Below are 20,049 nucleotides of genomic sequence, written 5' to 3' on the forward strand. Positions count from 1 at the left end.
TCTTGATCACCTTCTCTAGACTATTTTCATGGAAAATCTAATATTAATTAACCAAGAAAATTCATACTTAAAACATATCATTCCTTTTACAATTTTTGTATAACAATTATTACATTTGAACAAAAGTTAGTGGTGCTTAATTTCCTCAACAACAGGAACTTGCCTTCCCCCTCTTAACATACAATTTATCATGATGAGCCTCCTCCACACAATAAACTTGTTTTTGATTAAAGAAGCAACAAAGACAATCAAACTTGTTTCACATAAAAAATAAGAAGAAATATATTTTACATCATAATGTGATTCTCTTGTTTGAATAGTACCATTGCAATCTAGGATGATCATCATAGTTGCTCTCAAATACATAAAATATTCAAGGGATTTTATATGGACTAGGTTTTTCCAACATCTTTTCAACTTCAATTTTTCAACAATTTCAATTGACACTATTATTTATACTACCACGATAAATCATAACTTTACAACACTTACCTTCCATCTTGCATTCTATTCTAAATAAATTTCTTCTCCACATTAGTTCATCTCTATTTATACCATCAATTTTCAACACAACTCTTTTCATAATGAATGATTCACATGCTTTGGTTCATCTACATGACTTTATGATCCACTTAATTCCTATAAACATGTGCAACTTTTGTGCTTGCTTTAGGTATTTTCCTATCTCTTCCAAGACTTTGGAATCATTCGAATGATTATTGTCAAACACCACATGGAATAAGTGCCTTTCATTGATTTGCTACTACCTCTACCTCTTTGGTATTCATCTATTTTTTCACTAGGGTATGAGTTGCTACTTCCATTGCCTCTATATCTTCATTATAAGGTCTTCTAACATCCTCTCTACAATTTTACTCTTCTTCCTATATCTATTTTATTTGATCTCAAATATTTAATTTAACCTTTTTTTTTCTTTCAAAGCAAATTGATAGTCTTCTTCTATTATTTATAATATTATCGTACTCAATTCTTCTTGGATAGGTTCCTTTAATCCTTTATGTATCTTGACACCTTTTCATGATCAACTCCACTCTGTCGAGTTCTAATGATCATTTTGCAAATTTCCTCAGTGCATTCGTTCGCTTACTTTAATTTTGTCTCAAATTTTTTAACCTTCAAAAAAATTCTATCTAGTATTATGTAGATATAAATCTATTCTTCAACTCGAAATTATTTTATCCCATCTATATTTACCTCACCTCTCCTATTTTTTTCCAATTGTACTTCTCTTCATATTGCAATATGTCTTTTCAATTTTTTCTTAGCAAGTCTAATTCTCTCAAGATCAATTATTTCCTCATACTCAAAATATTTTTCAAGATCATTTATCCAATCAAATGATTTTATTAGATATAAACTATCACAATAGCTATCAATATCAACTCTAGGTCTCTTAGCAAGTTTAGAAATAGCTTCCAACATCTTTTAATTGATTTGTATCGTCTCCTTCTCAATCTCCCACAACTTGTTTGGTAGTTGGTGTATTTTTTCATATCGTTCTTTCTCTTAGCAACTTTAGAAATAGCTTTCAACATCTTTAATTGATTTATATCTTCTTCTTTTTGATTTCCCACAACTTGTTTGGTATTTGGTATATTTTTTTCATGTAGTTCTTCCTCTCTTAAATTCTTTACCATCAATTTCATCATATCTAATGTTTGAACTTGTTATTCTATCTTCTACAACATCCAATTAGATCTATACATTCCTTATCATTTCAAATATTTACTCTATTCATTTTAATAATATTGACAATACCTTGACCTTTGCTTACTTTTTGTAGAGGCATATAAATTTTTGGATTTGATGCAAACCACCTTAGGTTCAACAATTTGTTCACAAAAGAAGCATGTAATTGGTAAACATATGTTTCCTATGTGAAGAAATAAGGAAAACTATTGATCACCTCCTTATCCATCGTGACTATGGTTGAGAAAACCCCCAAAAATCCTCAGCATGTTCTTTGTTAGTTGGGCCTAGTAGAACAATGATAAAAGAATAATTGAAAGCTAGACCACCCCTTCTCTCATCCCCTAATTGTGAAAATCTCATGTCAGGCCTTCTTCCAATCTAGTTGGGGATCATGAAAATAACAAAATAACAAAATATTCAAAGACAAAAAGAAATTGTGAGAGGCTCTTGCCGAGTCTATTATTCATAACATTATGAAAAACACCAAAGGTGTTGTTTCCCAAAAGCCCAAATGAAACCCCTTGGAGTTGGAATTAAAGATCGCCCATAAATGGAACATCTTGTTAAACTCATTAAGGTGGATTTTCAAAAGTCCTTATCTTGAAAATCTATGTTTTGGCCCCCCTTGATCTTGATTGGCTAAACCTTTAATTTTGATGAATTAGTTAAAGGGAATCTGGGTCAGTTGGGAGGGGGTGGCATTCTAAGAGATCACACAACAAAAATGATTTTTTTGCCTACACTAACAACCTTGGCATTCAATCCCCCAATTTGGTTGAGATGACAACAACTTTTTGTGGCATTCAAATTGGAAAAGATAAAGGATTAACCAAGGTACTACTTGAGGGCGACTGTAGCAATGTAATCAATATGATGCAAGGTAAAGCCTGTCCTAGTTGCTCTCTCCAGGACTCAATAAGGTAATCATGTCTAAACATTATCTGCCCCGAGTCAATGGAAACAACATGTGTCTAGAGAAGGTAACATGTTTTTTTGGTGAATTCGGGTTCTCATTTTCAAACAATTATGTCTGATGTCAATATTGTCTCAAGGCATGTGATAATTAATATAATTAATAATGAGATGACATTTTTCAGTCCCTAGTGTCAGAGGAAGGGCGATTCACTACGTTGAGTTGATGGCTCACACTACAAAAGGACTCCTGATCACGATCCATTTAGGAAGGCGTGTTTTCATCCTTTCTTGATTTATTATGGCAGGTTAAATTGCTACAATATCCTTTCAACCTTTAAAACCTTTAAAAGAAGTTTTTGAATTTTCGATCCCTCTGTTTCTAGTCATCTCTCTGTTATTACTTTTTGTCTGCCTATAATGGGGGGTGATCTTGTGCAAGTGGAGCCGAAGGATTGTTAAGACCTTAAAAATGATCAGCAATGTGGAACATTTTGGGAAAAAGGAAAATATGGGTTTGCATATCAAAGCCATGAATGACTACGATTCTGTTCCTTTGATTGAATTTGCAAATTATTGGAAATATGGCACTGTCTACGTTCATGACATCTCCATTCAAGTCTCTGTTGAGCTCATTGCTATTGCAATGGGGCTTCCTCTCGAGCATACTAGAATTCCAAAAAGGACTAAAGGAAATTATCAACAGGCGTTGACGAGGTTCTTGAAAAAGGGGGAGAAATTAAACAAACTTCAAAATGACTTCAATAGAGAAGACCTACTGGGCGTGTGGAAAAAGATTAAGAAGTCTTAATGAGGTACGTCACTCTGCAGGGTCGCTATAAGTGGTTCCATGTCTATCTCTTCCTTTTGTTAAATCATTTTGTCATAAGTTGAAAATGAAATTTGTCTTCTAGATTTATTTTTCATTGGAAGAGTTTGTGACCAGAAAGATGATGTCCCTCCACCAAAGCCTTATCTATTGTCTTTGCTACTATAATCTTGCTTAAACCCTCACTTACTTTGTTCTTGTACATGTTATCAACCCCTCGATTGACTAGTTAGAAGAGGTCCCCTTCCCCAAAAGAGGAAAGCAAATAAGACTCCCATTCACTTTTTTCTTGTACAGGTTATCAACCCCTCGCTTGACTAGTTAGAAGAGGTCCCCTTCCCAAAAAGAGGAAAGTTAGTAAGACTCCAGACACCCAAATTATCCCCCTTTTTTTAAAGGAAAAAAATGTGGTGAATGACCATTTCGAATCCTCTTTAAAGGGTAAAATATGGCGAATGACCATTTTGAATCCTCTTCGAAGGGTAACAATGTTTCCTTTGAAGATACCTTGAAGATTCCTATTACTTTGTTTTAGATGATGACTCTAACTCCCCAAATTCCCCCAGTCTTGAAGACTCTACATTATCCTAATGCTAGGGTTAGTCCCTCTCCTCCCCTTATTAGATGATGTGTTTTCTAATGATAATGTTCTTCCCTAGGGGCATTTGGATACCCCTAATTTGACCTATTGCAACCTCTGTACCCACCTTTGGGAAAAGATAAATGAGCTCTATAAAGCTTATAATCTTTAGAGTGACATTCTAAAGTGGTAGCTTGCCCAAATGCATATTTCTAAAAAGAAAATGTATAAATTAGAATGCCTTGTTTTGTCAAAATCTTTGGAATGACCCAAGTTAGTGGATGAAGATATTTAGGATGCTATGAAAAGATTGCCATCACTTTTGATAACTAGGAATGCCCGAGAAAGATGTTGAGAACATCAAGCAAGTAATTGGTTCAATTGAAGATAGGAGGAAGTTAGAAATTGAAGTTGGTAAACTCTAAGCCAACCAATTGAAGTTTTTTGAAAATATGTAGGAGATAATTTCCTACTGCAAAGGGTCTACCAAGAACACAACCACTACTCTTTAGGTGTTTTAACATGAATTGGAGAAAATGAAATCTAAATACAAGTTAGAGGAAATTTCTCCTTAGCATCAATTTGTCATCACTTTTGGTTGGGACTTCCAAATTTTCAATTTTTTTTGAGGGCCCATGTTAAGAAAACTGATTGTAACATTCTGAAGCACCCCTAAAAATCTTTCCAAGTAGCTTATTTTGAGTGTGAACAATTTGACATCCCTTGATTGTCATGAGAAATCACCTTGGGATCATATTCACCTCTTATTAGGGATTTTTCATGTTCATTTGCAACTTCCTAGGATTAGATTTGATGAGTTTTCGAAGTACCCATTTTGGAGATTCAAAGAAGGTTTGCTGATTGCACATTGTTAAATCTTTCAGAGTAGCCATTTTTGAAGAGTTTTATTTTGCTACCACTTGATTGTCATGCCAAACCAATTATTTCCCATGATTCTCTACATCTCAATGCACCCCTGCATCAGTTTTTAGAGCCCTGAGACTTCATTTGATATTTTTACCAGGTCAAAACCTAATGCAGTTTATTTAGATTTGTGGTAAGAATAGTGTTAAATCTGTCAAAGTGGCCTCCTATCTCAATTATTTTTTCACACTCGGGCAACTATCAAGAGAAATGAATTGATTTTAGTGATTCTCCTTTATGTACTCCTATGCGTGATCACAAAGTTTCATGAGTCAGTTTGATATTTTTGCAAGGCCAGAATCACAAGGAATTTTTAAGGGTTTGTTGATAGTGTTTTTAGAAAGTTGCAGAGAAGCCAACTTTGGAGGTCAATATATTTCATAGAAAATGGAATTGGGAAAATCTGTTTGGCATACATGTTCATGGAATTTCAGTGAATACATCCACCTGGTGACGACCTTCCAGAATGAAGTTAGATATATTTTTTCTGAGCACCTATTTGGTGGGTGGAAATGGTTTCTGACATGTGCAATTTCAAAAAATGCATCTATGGCCAACTTTGAGCTTAAAATTTTTGTGACCCGGGCCACTTCAAACAAATCCTATGGGGAAGTGTTTTCAGAGGTATAGGTGAATATGCCTGCTCAACTTCGAGGTCTATAGGTGAAGGTTGGTATGACATTTAATTGTTTCCTGACTGCTCTTGAGCTAGATTTGACGTCCTGAAAAAGGTGCAAAATTAAAAAAAATGAGAATGGTTTCAGGAGTCTCCAGTTTTGATTTCGTCAAAATTCAAATCCGTTTGGTATGTTATTTTGAAGTTCATATTTTGTGGCTCCAAGTCCCTACATATCAGTTTACATAAGAAATAAATTTTTGTCCATTTCTCTATAGTTTGTTGCAAATATTAAAAGTATTTTTAAAGGCTTTTAAATTAACATTTTAAAGCAATTACATGGAAATAGAATGTAACGGAATTTTATAAAGTTCTACTCTCTAAAATTTACTCAAAATCAAATAATCTTAAGGTGAAAATCTTTCACGCACACTCCGGAAGAAAGGAGAAGGGCATGAAAGAACCGTGGGCTTGCGGCCCCCCGCATACTCGGGAACAATAACGAGAGAACCCAAAATCAGTGCTGACACGCAAGGCACTAGTTGGACAAAGCAAATAAATAATTTTTTTTCCAAAGTCTAATCGAAGGGAATGAGGGAGGCGCGAGCACGCGGGAAAAAGCGAGAGTCAAATTTGGTGTACCTCGTACCCCCGTGCAAGAAATTAGGGCAATCGAAATGTGCTGTAGGGGCGCAGGGTAAGTCCCAGAATCGTTTTGCGGAAAGCATGTGTTATGGTTTGCCAAAGGTTTTTCTTTCTGCCTTCGAACTACAAAGATGGAACCTTACTTTGATCACTCTTTGATTGATCTGAAGAGTTGTTTTTCAGATTTGATGAGATCTTTTGAAGAGGTTGATGTCATTGCTCTAAAAGGCAAGAACAAATTGTGCAATGGTTTTGAACTTGTGATAGGGCGTTTGATTGAAATGGTAAAGGCTGTGCGAGGCTTATTTGCCATTTGTGTCAAGCTGACGCCCAAATGGAACTCAGTCTGCAGCGCTATTTAGTCATATTGACTAGATTTTTGGAAGGCGTTAAATAGTGTAGATAAAGAGTTTGATAAATCTGCAATGAATGAGTTCATCATGTATGCAGATCTGTGAATCAAGAATACCCTCCTGAGTTTGGTGGTGTTCGTTGCATTGCATTTTCTTGTCTTCAGTCTGTTGATAGTACTGATTACATGTTGTAGGTTCCCAATCTCATGATGGTACTGTGTTTCTCCTTAGGATTGAAGGTAGCAAGAAAAATTACCAACAACTTCCTCTAGCTCCAACAAGAAAGGTACAGATAAAGTGGCTAGCTAGATTGTCTCTCCTTCCATCCTAGTAGAAGACAAGAATAAGGTTCCTAAAGAGTGGTTATTTGAGGACAAGCTTGATTTTCCGAACAAAGAATGACATACCATCAAAGCCTTGAAGCTATTGGGTGACCGACAATTAGTTTGGTTGGTAGTTGGTTCGTCTTCCTCTTTTTTTTGCTATTTTTGGTTTTTTGCTATCGCTTGGTAAGTTTGTTTTCTCTTGTCTGACCTCTAGTGAGACTTGTATCTCTTGCCTCCATGGTTTATATGTAGAGTGTTTGGGCCCCTCCTATATTTATCTAATCAAAACAATTTCTTTGTGAACTTCCTTATACGAAATCTCAAATTCAACAATATATTTATACTTCTTTTACAAATTGCCTCAACTTTGGTAGTTTGTTTACAAGTAGAACTCTAATACCTTCTAGCCAATATACAATATTAGAAGATAAATTGCTCATCAAGTTATAACATGTATTTGTAATATTCAAAGCTTGATACCAACTTATGTCTTCTCCTATTATGATACCTTTTAATATAGTGATGGATGGAGGGTCTAGATTGAGGATCATCCAACCATGTAGCCTATTACAGGTGTACTCACAATGGAACTCAAAGACACAAGACATAAAATAGAAAGGTGGTTTATTGATTCACAATCAAGATTACATTCATGATCTTGCCACAAGGGCTTATATCTTGTCAGCTTTAGTCTTTAATGAATCACATGCATAATTAGTGTGTTTATTACAATCTCTATATTATACTCTCCACAATATGCCATTGAACCTTATTTGTTCTTATACAATTAGTTGTTTAGGATATTTAAATTATCTCTTGGTTTTGTTGCTTTCCAATGTAGAAGGAATGCTGTTTATGTAGTGTTTGTAAGCAAATGGGAAGTTATGTGTTGACTAGAAAGGTGGTACAATGCTCAATGCATAATGAAATATATAAAAAGGGTTTGTCTAGAAAGAATGTGGTAATATATAAATAAGTGAAAATTGATGTAGTTCTAATCATGAACCTCCCACAAATCAATAAGCTTGGATGCATCTTTGAATGTTGACATGAAGCTTGTGTTTTTATTGCACATTCAACTAAGTTTTCTTTAGTAAGATAGTTGACAAGTGATATGATTGAACAATGACTAAATTGAGAAATCAACTAGATAAATTCCAAATCGAACCATCGTGAGCTCTAGTATCAATTTCGAGGCTTTAGGATGAATTTGTAATGCTACACAATAAGATGTCTCTCTAGAAATTTGGTGTGTTGAAATGGCTAGGACACACGTGTCTTTGTAGTATGAACAATTTTTTTGTGGTATAAATGCAATAAATGGAACATTATTAGAAAACCTATAAAATGAAACAAAAATGAAAGGAGATTTTTTTGGTGATGCAAGATTTCTTTGACACCATGGATTCTCTTGCATCACATTCTCAAGTCATTGAATAAACATTTTGCCTTGTTTACTTGGTTTTCTACCTAATTCTTTCTTTACACATGACACTTTTCTTTCATATATCTACCCTTGTTGAAATCATGAGCATAGGAAGGGTTAGTTTACCAAATGAGCATGCAAATTGGGTAGCACTTCCTAAGTTGATTTGAACCTGTTGTTATGATACCATATGTGACAACCCAAAGATTGTGAGCTAAATTACTAATATTTTCACCTATATATATATATATATATATATATATATATTAATTTAGGGACACTTTTTACCTAATATTTTTGTTTGCCATCACTACATGTGGGTTTAATTTATTGATTAAGGAGTATATTCAAAAATTAGAAGAATATTAAGAAATTGTTGTACTTTTTCAATTAAAAGACCAATCCCAACTACATGGTATTTTATTCTAATTCGAATTGAGCTCTAACAATATAAACACATAATACACGAGAATTCAATCCATAGGTTCACCTTCAATTTTTCTTAAACATATGTACATAATGATATCAAATCAATCACAAATTATACATCAAAATTCTTTTATCTTAATCATGCTAGAGCTTTGTAGATTACTTAAGTCAACCGATATGTAAATGATAAGAACATGCTACAATAATAGGACACAAGTAAAACCATCAAATTATCTTCTTTTTTATATTTATGTTCACATTCTCATAGACATGCTAATGGAAGTCTCATTTATGTTTTATATTTTCATTTCTTTCATATTCATAAAAGTTAATAAATTACATCTAGAAAGATACAAAAACAAGTACTATTGGAACTTTGGTGTGCTATTTACTTGTAGAGTTCTTGGGTGAGAGAAGACGTTGGGTTGTTCAAGATCCTATTGAAATGTTGGATCATAGATTGATATAATGTGGTAAAATCATGTTGCTAAGAATGTAGTGGGGTTAGATTTTTTTGCATGACATGAAGGTTTGTTATATCCTAGCATAGCTACAACAAAATCCACACAACATTTGGCAAACAACTCAGTACTACATTAGGAATTAAGTGAATTGGAGCACTTATAATAGTACAAATGCACATGTAGAAGTGTTAGAGTGCATATAGTGATAGATTAGGACATGTAGATATCTTAGAGGATATTTTGAGGTACCTTAGGTGATAAGTAGCAATTAGGAATTTTTCTCCATTACCACAAGCCATATTTTGGTTTTGGCTACAATTTAGGGACATGTTCACATTCAAGTGTATTATGGTCAACAATTGTAAATTATACTATGGTTTTGGCTACAATTTAGGGAGACATGTTCACCATTAGGTGTGTTATGGTCAATAACCTTTGACTATGTGTGCACAACATCATTTAATTATTTGAGGTGGTTATCTGTTTGAGTTAATTCCATTTTGAGATGGTGTGTGACATGCTAGAGTGTCATGATAAGGTCATAACATGGTTGTGTGATGGTTGGTATTGCATGAGTGGTTAAAGTATTGAGATGGTTGGAATTTTAGGGAAGTTTCAAGATAATTTTTTGTCTATGACCCAAATGGAATAGGGGAAGAGCGCCGATTACTGTTCATGTTCCAACAACTGTTCACTCTTTGCACACCCAACCCCCCAATTACTAACTTAAAAAAACAAACAAACTAAAAGTTCATTAATAAATTTCACATATACTAGTAGCCACTCATTTTTTAGCTTTTTTGGACCATAATTGGCCCATTTGTGCACCTTTATTGGTACCCATAACACACAACTACTAGGGTATTTGTGCATAAGTATTGGCAATTTTAAGTGCACAGTTATTGGGGCATCCTTAAGTAGGTATTGGGTGACACTTTGAAAAGTGTAGTTTTTGACCCTTGTGCGCATAACGGATCCCATAGTGTGCATTGTTACTACCCATAAGACAAAACAATAGCTTTAAGTAGTTAAGTAGCATGCAAATACACCAATATTTTTTGTTGTCAAAATCCGATGTACTATTTAGAATCTGTGGGTGCACAAAGTTAGCTATAATGGCTACTGTTACGCTTCCCCTAGATTGATGATGTGTTGTTCCTTGAAGGTGTGGGTAAGTTGTTAAGTATGATTGTGAGGTTGTACACTAGACTTTCCAAATTGAGATACATGTAAAAAGACTTTTTGTATTTGAAGTTTGTCTTAAATCATATTCCAATTGTAGTTGTCCTCTTGTTTGTGGGTTTTTCTCAAAAGATATTTTCATTTAATTTTTTGTCTCATGTATATGTAATTTGCATATAATTTCATGTTCTTTTTTATTTGCTATTAATGAATTGTTACAACAAAAATAGATCTAATTTGGATCATATAGTTTGAAGGTTTCTGATATCCCAGTTTGTTGGTTATGTCAAGGATTGATTTCCCATTAAGTACAACTAATACGATGAATCCATATCAATTACCCAGAAAATATATGCATAGTACACTATTCAAAAAATACAACATAGTGATACATTTTTTTCTAATATTAGTGCATAGTGAAGATTTAATTTAACCTATAAATCATGATTTAGGTTAAGCACTACTTACATACAATTTGTATTAAAGGAATAATAACATGCGTAAGTTAATAGTTAATATTTTTGAGATTACTTAGCATACATGTAACATAGTAAACATCAAATTGAATGAATTAAAGAGAGGATCACGTGAGTACTTTACAACTATTCACATAGTTGTCTAGATCCCTCCTATGCCACCTTGAAAGGTAGAACCTAGTGCCCTTTATAGATAAGGTCACGAGAGTGTACCACATATGAAGAGACTAAAAAATGTGTAGTGAACCACCACCATGTAATTAAAAAATAATACTACTTACATAAAAATAATCCATTAACTAATAAATTTCAAAATTGTAAGTAGGTATTCACTTGTCTCATTACAAGATAGATAGATAGATAAATTTTAACATCCATGAGGCTAAACATAGCCTATGGGATAGTCTGCCAGATTAAACCAACTTCAGTAGCTCATTTCTTTTCTTGTGCAAGTTGACGATGAGCACTCCCAACTTTTTAATGTACTCCTCGCTGAATAGGCTATGCTAAGAGCAATCAGATAAAATATTAACAGATTTGTCCTTGCTGTCCTTGTAAGCATCACATTCTAAAATAAAATGTTGTTCAGTTTCCATGTTCCCATAATTGCAAAAAGTACAAACTCTCTCTTCCCAAGATAAATAAGATTCTCACAATTATTTGATATAGATCAATGGTGTTAACATTGCCACATTGAACAATAGTAGGTGCGATGGCTGCTTCCAACAGTCCTCCTAGTCTGCCCCTTTCAAAGTCGGACTTTGTTAGTGCCCTTGCATCCTTGCCCTTGCATCTGCTACACTAGTTACTGGAGGGGTGGGTACAGTGGTTGCCCCTTTTGATGCCGTTGTTGCCCGTCTTGGTACTGGTTGTGTTGTTGTTGGTGAAGTGACTCCTTCTGTGTTGGGTGAATGTCCCTCTCATATTGAGCTGTGACTGCCATTGGTGTTTTTTCCCCAGCTTTGGGTGTTGATTCCCTTCCTAGGGTTGCTGTTGCCATGGATGCTCAAGTTAATGGTGCTTCTCCTCTACTTGGTGATGCTTCTATTGATGGTGACCCTACTGTGGGTGCTAATGTTCTGTCCAAACCTTCTTCTTTTGTTGGCAAGCATAACTTTGCTCGTGTGGCCATATATTCTGCCTAGCCTTCCAAGGGGGTTCGTCCTCTTCCCTATGCCAAGTCCTCCCCTGTGGTGATTTGTAGACAACATTGGGTTCTACCAACATTGTGCTTTGGTGTGTAGATTCTCTGAGATTTGGCCTTCATTACTGAACCTTCATTGCTAGGTGAGTGACTCATAGAAGCCTTTGGTTTCTCTTAGTATTGAGATCTTTCCTTGTGCTAAAGGATTTTTCATTGCTTCTTTTACTTCTTCATCTGATCATGACCTCAAGTTGTGGGCTTCGGGAGTTCACTCCCTTTTTGTTAAGCCCTGGACAACTTCTTTTAACCCCCTTATTGAAAAAATTAAAGTGCATCCGATTTGGGTTTGCTTTCCGAATCTTCCTCTTCATTTCTAGGAGCACTCTTGCTACAAGGCCATCGATAACTCAATTGGTCGGTTCTTGAAGGTTGATGATGCCAAATCTTCCATGGGCCACTTTACCTTTTCTCACATCTTAGTGTATATTGACATCTCCTCACCTCTCCTTGGGGATGTGGTTCTTATGGTCGGGGATAGGTCTTGGACTCAATTGTTGGATTTTGAGGGCCTCCCCTTTCACTGCCAAAAATGCTTCGCTATGGGTCATTTGGCGTCAGATTGCTCCCTTTCGTGTCACAAGGGTGCTTATACTTGGTGGAAGGATGCCACTATTGATCACTTGACTGTTTATGCTTCTGACTTAGTTGAATCCTTTTAGGACGATATGTCCTCCCCTCGAGATGAAGTTGTGTCGCTCACTGTCGATGTTGCTACTTTTGTCCCTAAGGATTCAACTCTTGTTGTTCTTGTTTTGCAGTTTTGTTCCACTCTTGTTGAACCCGCTCTTGATGTTGTTCCTCTGCAACAACCTTCTCTTGTTGTGCAGTAGCCTATTGTTGTTTTGTTGCAACCTGCTACTATTCTACAACAACACTCTACTGGCACCTCTCATTGTGTTTCGACGGGGTCCTCCCTGCTTGATCTATTCTTTGATGGTATTAATGATAGTATTTCTTGGACTGTGGGACATCATAGGCAAAAGGGGAAGTCTTCTCCCCTCCCCCAAACCCCTCCTTGCCTAGATTTGGGGTCTCTCCCCTTCCTTGATTGGGGTTTTGGTTTTTTACTAGTTTGATAGGGTTTTCTTTGGCCTATTCTACTATGTTTTTCAGGGTTTTCCCCCTATTTTGTTGTCTCTTACTACCTTCGGGCTGTTGCATAAAGGGTCAACACCCTTGTTCTTGCTGCTTTCTTAATTAAAAACATTGCCACATTGTGACAAGATATATCATATCATGTCAACTAATAGGACTACCATTTCACTATGCAAAAGAACTCACATGGTGCCAATAATTTTCATATGTTTTTCCTTTGCAATGAATATTGGGTTTCACTTTCTACTTTGTTTAAAGTCGGCTATGCCAAAAAGATTAGTTGAGAGCCTCATAAGCTTCCTTTAATTACTTCCCATAAACCAAAAATATAAATGGGATAAGAAAATAAATTTTCAACCACTCTTCCTCTCCATGTAGCTTTTCAACCAAATCTAAGGCCCCCATACATCCCTCTATAATCTGGTTTTCCAAACAACTCACTATGAAGACTAAGCAAAGTGATTTTTAATACATCAACCACATAGAATACACAACTTTGCTACCGACAAACTTCAATTCATAGAAATAATAAAAAGAATAACAAAAAAGAACATTCAAAACAAGATCAAACTCAACATTCAAATGAGGTCAATGCAATTAGTGGGTGTATTTCCCTTTCCAAGATGTACCAAGATAGTAAATAAATTAGATAGTCACCAACAATGATTTTATCAATGAGTTCAATGATAAAGGTTCTTATAAACCCATCAAACATGCAACATAGAAAGTATATAAATAATATGTAGTTTCACCATTTTAATACATGGATTTAAACACAGGCCTTCACATTTGTAATGCATAGAAAAATCAAGTATTAACATTGGTAGTTTTGAAAGGAAGTGTTATACTTTTGTTGGTATACACACAACTGTTCCCTACAACAAGTTTTAATTCCAAGATAACAATTAAAATAAATTTTCAACATTCATATCATTAGTGTCTATAAAATAACATATATATGATAGTAAGTACAAGACACCATTCAAATCAAAATATGTGCAAAAATTGAATACAATCAACATTTAATTTTGTGTACATATTTAATATGACATATCTATGTGACAATTGATTTCATTCCTATAACTCATTCCAAATACACTTTGGATATTACATACATACATCAATAAAATATATAACTAGTTTATATTTTCATACACACAATATAGCTTTCATATTTCACTTAAAAGACACAATACATATGCTCAAAAAATCAATCCTAGTGACATGCTTTTAATAGACTTGTTATTTAAGGGTTTCCTAATGACTTAATTACATTCTAGACTAGAAGTAATTCAAAGAGCCAAAACAATCTTACAAGGCTTGATAAAATTATCACAATGACCACAATTGTGATGTAAAATATGTTTTACAACCATTCTCAACATAAAGCCTATCCTTTTGGCCCAAGGTTTTCTTTTGCACTAAAAGATTGACCATTTAATCCCCGAGGGTGGTGTTGAACAACCAAGGGGACAAAGGCACCAAAATTCCCCCCTATACATACATTCCAAACTTCCATAAAACATGGTACCCACACTTTTAGGTGATGAGAATTATAGTGAATCCATTAGTCCAATTGCACAACACTCACTAGAACTTTTTATTCAAACCTTTTTCATGTAATGATACTCAAAGAAGACATTAATTGCTAACCAAAATCATGTAGCATGCAAAAAATGTGGCTTCTAAATAAGTTAACTATAGATTCTAGTGATAGTGATGTTAGTAATGCCAATATGCCAATCAAAAATAGGCATAACTGTTTGGTTGGTCAAGAATGAAACCATCTTACAAATTTTTCTTTTATATTAATCTCATAATATTTCAAATGACTTTCCTTAAAGCCTATAGTGAGGGTCAATAAAATTAATTATTTGAAACATTCAAAGCCTTTTAAGTAGAATGACAGTGCCATCTAACACTCATAAAACATATAAAATGCTTAGTGATAAATGAAGACAAATAAATGAACATATAAATCAAGAACCTCACCATTGAAAGGAATAGCCATTAATAAGATAGACAGCTAAAAAGCCCAAAATGATGAAATAACAAAACAATAACTTACTGTACATCATAAAATAAGATGACAAAAATACATACTCATATATGTATGACCAAAGATCATATACAAGACACATATATCATAAAGAAAAATTACATGAACTCTTTGAATATGGGCCAAGTCTCTATCCTTGGCCTTACTTTGATGTGATAATATCTTCTATTATGCTCTCCTATGCTAGGGATGAACCTCACACAAAAACATGCAAAGTCAAATAGTAGATTAGTCAAAAGTGATATTCTTATCAAATCAATATCATATAAATCATATACAAGTCAAAATATAATTGCAAAACACAAATTTATACTAACATATATTTTTTAGGTGAAAATAACATTCATCCATCATAAATCATATTTATATATGAAATAATACTATTTTGTGACATTTGCGATTGATACCCAAAATGATAATACATTAGATATCAATAAACACCCAAGTTAATTTAAAATTATTACAAGCTAGAATATTAAATATTAAATGGTATAAATATATTATTACAACGAGCTTCATTATTTTTACAAGTTGGTGGATATTCACCATGTTATGTGTCTGATGGAGAACTGTGGTTCATTTGTCCTTGTGGATGTGCTCTTGATTTCCAACATATTAGAAGTGCATGTGATCCATGCCTTGACCAACCTAATGATAAAAAATGTAATGTGTTAGGAAATTATTATTTTATTAATTGTTTTCTATGATTGGGATTATTCCAAGGAATGATTCATTACCTATGTGAAAATTAAACCATTATCTTCTTTGCCAAAGAGCTTAGGTCTTATAAATATTTTTTCTTTCCTAACTTTTGAACTATTTTCCTTTAGGCTTTAGATAGGTGGTGTTAGTTTTTTTTTATGTGGGGCTATCCTTGACCTTGTTAAAGTATCAATCTAGTTGATCACAATGACACATTTTCAAATGTTGCAAAAGTGTCAATTTTATTTAATGAAAAGTTATAATATTGCATAAATTTCATTCTTTTCATCGTGGGTGTTGGAACAATAAACTTTTAAAATTCTAGAGTTCCATATTCAGTCAGAAGGCAAATTTTTCCATGCGATTGTGTGTATCACCTATGATTAGCCCTCAGGAACCTATTATGCAATCAAAACTTGAGGTAAGTATGTATTGCACAAATTTGAATTTCTAGGTGCGCGCTCTCAAGCCCTAATTATTTTGTCTAAAAGTAGGATGCTTTTTAAATTTGTTTATATTCAAGTATTTCAATTTTAATATTCACTATGTCTTTTGAATAAATCCAAATGTAATATACGATATTTTGAAGACATGTTGGATATTCCATTCGTGCAGGAATATTTCAATGAGCAGATCGTGTTACAAAATGTTTATATCTAACCTAATACAAAATGTTGAAGCCATATGCGTTCATGACAGCCTTTTTATTTACATCTTATCTCAATTTTTTTTGCCTCAATATATTAAGTTCAACGTCTTAATTTATATGTTAATTCCCTTTAGGTTGATATCATAATATTATAATATATTCATTAAATATCTTGTGTTATAAAAGGTTAAATGATATTTTTCAAAATTAATACATCTTTGAGTGTGGTTATTGCAGGGGTAAGAGATGTTTCAATTATATGTTATTGGCTTTCAAATTTTTATAAATGATTTAAAATATGCATTAGAGAGCATCTTTTGGAGATATTATTTAAATCTTTTGAATAAAAGAATTAAAACATTATAAAGCAAAATAAGAGAAGTCCTATAGAAAAAGGCTTTTAAATCATTTTAAATAAATGATTATAAAAATGTGTTGAAGGAAAAATGCGAAGTGGGGCCTGATGGGTTTCACCCATTGGGTATCGATGTAGGCATTTTTATCAGCAGCGGTCTTGTAGACATGTATGCTAAATGTGGGAACATAGAGGATGCACGCAGTATATTTGACAAAATGCCTCATCGTGGTGTGGTCTTGTGGAATGCAATGATCATGGGATATGCCATGCATGGCTTTGACATGGAGGCCCTTAAAATTTTCAATCAGATGGAGCAATCTGGCATCGACCCAGATCATATCACTTTTGTTGGTGTTCTGCCCGCATGCTGCCATGCAGGTCTAGTGGACAAAGGATGGCATTATTTCAAATGCATGAGGGATTATTATCAGATCACACCTACAATGCGGATTTACGGCTGCATGGTTGATCTTCTTGGCCGTGCTGGGAATCTGGCTGAGGCTAAAAGATTCACCAATGAAATGCCAATAATTCCAGACGCTTCAATAAGGAAGTCTTTCCTTGGTGCTTGTAGAATACATGCCGATGTAGGTCTAGGGGAACTTGTAGCAGAACACCTTTTTCAATTGGACTCTGAAGATCTAGCATCTTATGTGTTGCTATCAAATGATTCATCCATGGCATACTAAGGAGATCTGAAAGGTTAGGGAAAGGCAGGTAGTAGTAGTTCAAGATGGGAGGGCTAGATGACTCTCTATAGTCCTAAATCCACGTTGGAAGTGACTTGGATGTAATTCAACATGTCAAAACAATGTGAAATACATTGGCTAGATTTTGAGAGCCTGCTAACTTCCATTCTAGAGGGAAATTAACTTTGCTAATATAGCTTTGGAGTGTAGGCGTGAATGCTGGCCGTCACGTATTCTCCAAATATTAGCTAGTCCACAGAGGCAGAGACTGTTTTAGCAAGCATATAGGGAAGATTGTTTTCCTTAGTGCAATCCTTAAGAATGCAATGTTTTGAATTGCTAGCCGAAGATTGAAGTTTGTCTGAATTTTGATGAGAAGATGCGACATAGAAAAGCCAAAAGGTGTTTGTACATGCGTAGTTAGAGATCGCAAAAGTTGACAGACGCACACTGCCACACCCTAACCCTAACCCTATCGGGTATCGGGGTGACTAAAAACTCATTTCCCCGATATCTTGATGGAGTGGCTATTCGGATGAAACTTTGCAAAGTGTAAGCTAAAAAAAAAAACATCAGGACTTTGGGAGGAATAGAAAAAGGCTATTCCGACCCCCGATGAAGATAAAAGCGCCTACAGGGATATCGGTGTGAATTATACCGATAAAGTAACAAAAGAAAAACCCATTGGGTATCGACATAATTAAAAACATGCTATCCTGACAGTGGAAAGCTACACCGACAGAAATCAAGTGGAAGATGTTACACGCGAAAGTAAATAGATTTTCTGAGGGAGTATTCCTTATCCAATCATAATGTTTTGAATTTCTATTTTGGATATAATGTTTACTATTTGCAAAAATATTTTGAGGAAAATTTATTTATAACATAGTCATGATAATGTTTCAATGTTATTGCCTTATAGAGAGTATTAAGAAATATATTCTGCCAAGAAGGAAATCATGACAACACGACAACATGAAGTATTTCTTACCTAGATTTAATATAATGTTCTGATATTATGATTTGGGATATAACTTTATCATTTGTAAAAGCATTTTGGAAAGTAACTTTGTTTATTATATTTTGATGTAAATAATATTTTAATATTATTACTTTTCAGATAATACTAAGGTGTTCATTTTGTCAAAAAAGAAAAATGCATTTGACATACTTGACTTGAGTGACCTTTAAATATTTAGCATTTCATCTTATATTATTTTCATTTGAATGATCTTTTTTACCCTAATTCATTAAAATAAAAATATGTACATTAGGATAAATTATAAAGAGTTTGATTCACTTTTATGATGATATGCTTTCCTAATCAAATTGAAAAGTGAAAATATATTATTGCAAAGATGGAATACTTTTCCAAAGTGATTATTTCCAAAGGGAAATTTATGTGGTTAATGTTACTTTTGAAAAGTATATTTGAAAATCATGTGAATATTAGGGATTATTATTTACGTGAACATTTGCCCTGGAATTTTATTCTTAGGAGCAAATTATTAAATATCCCTAGCAATATGAGTTTTTGATAAATCAATAAAGTGATTACATTATTTAATGTGCAGGATGTTCACATATGAAAGTCTACATTTATTCTTAAAAGCACATATTGAGGAGAGAGTATTTCTCACTAACAATCTTTATTTACTTGCAATAACATTATGGAAAGTAAATATCATTTATAGCATTTGACATAATTATGATAATATTTTATTTTCCTTTGAGGAATTATAAAGGTATATATGTTTTGCCAAAAGGGAAACTGTATTACATAATTAATATCATTTTGATATATTATTTATCATTATTTCTACATTAATATTTTTACCCATAAATCTTAATTGAATACATGTCCGGGTAAATATTTATAATGTATGTGAGGAATCAAAATGTGATTATTATTTTGTTAAAAGAAAAAATGTATTTTATTTTCTTTTTACTGAAGGCAAAATGACGAGTAACATTTATTAAAATGGATTTAGTGTTATGAGGAAATCTATTCATATTCTATTTACCCTAAGTCCATATATTTAAAATGTTCTTTAGGGTAAATTATTTATATCCTATGAATAAGAGTTTGATTGATTTTACAAACAATATTTTCTAACCAAATTGAAAGGTGAAAATATATTTTCTTGAAGGGTTGAAATTTTTACCCAAGGTGATTTTTCTTAAAGGGAAGTATATTTTTTATCACATTACCTTATGTTATTATTTGAACACATATTAAGGTGAAAATTATTATATGAGTAACATAATATTTTCATGTTATTTACCCTAAGTTAATAAATTGAATATGTTCATTAGGGTAAATTATTTTCTCATATAATAATGGTTGGATTGGTTTTTTGCAAGTATATATCCCCAAGGATTGGAGTTGCCCTAAAAATGTGAAAATGTATTCTTATC

The 20,049-nt window shown here is 33.6% G+C and overlaps 1 protein-coding gene across 1 annotated transcript; it reads left to right on the top strand.

The window, feature by feature from the left end:
• Positions 1-17,106: 17,106 nt before the first annotated feature.
• Positions 17,107-17,631, top strand: LOC131052987 (pentatricopeptide repeat-containing protein At2g03880, mitochondrial-like). The gene has a single exon (XM_057987603.2). The coding sequence runs from the start codon at positions 17,107-17,109 to the stop codon at positions 17,629-17,631; it is 525 nt and encodes a 174-aa protein (XP_057843586.2).
• The last annotated feature ends 2,418 nt before the right edge of the window (positions 17,632-20,049 follow it).

Source organism: Cryptomeria japonica, chromosome 8 (genome assembly GCF_030272615.1).
Source record: "Cryptomeria japonica chromosome 8, Sugi_1.0, whole genome shotgun sequence".
NCBI classification, from domain to species: Eukaryota; Viridiplantae; Streptophyta; class Pinopsida; order Cupressales; family Cupressaceae; genus Cryptomeria; species Cryptomeria japonica.

Bases quoted from the DNA above. Each gene is read 5' to 3' on its own strand.
- LOC131052987 (XM_057987603.2), top strand. From the start codon at position 17,107: ATGTATGCTAAATGTGGGAACATAGAGGATGCACGCAGTATATTTGAC.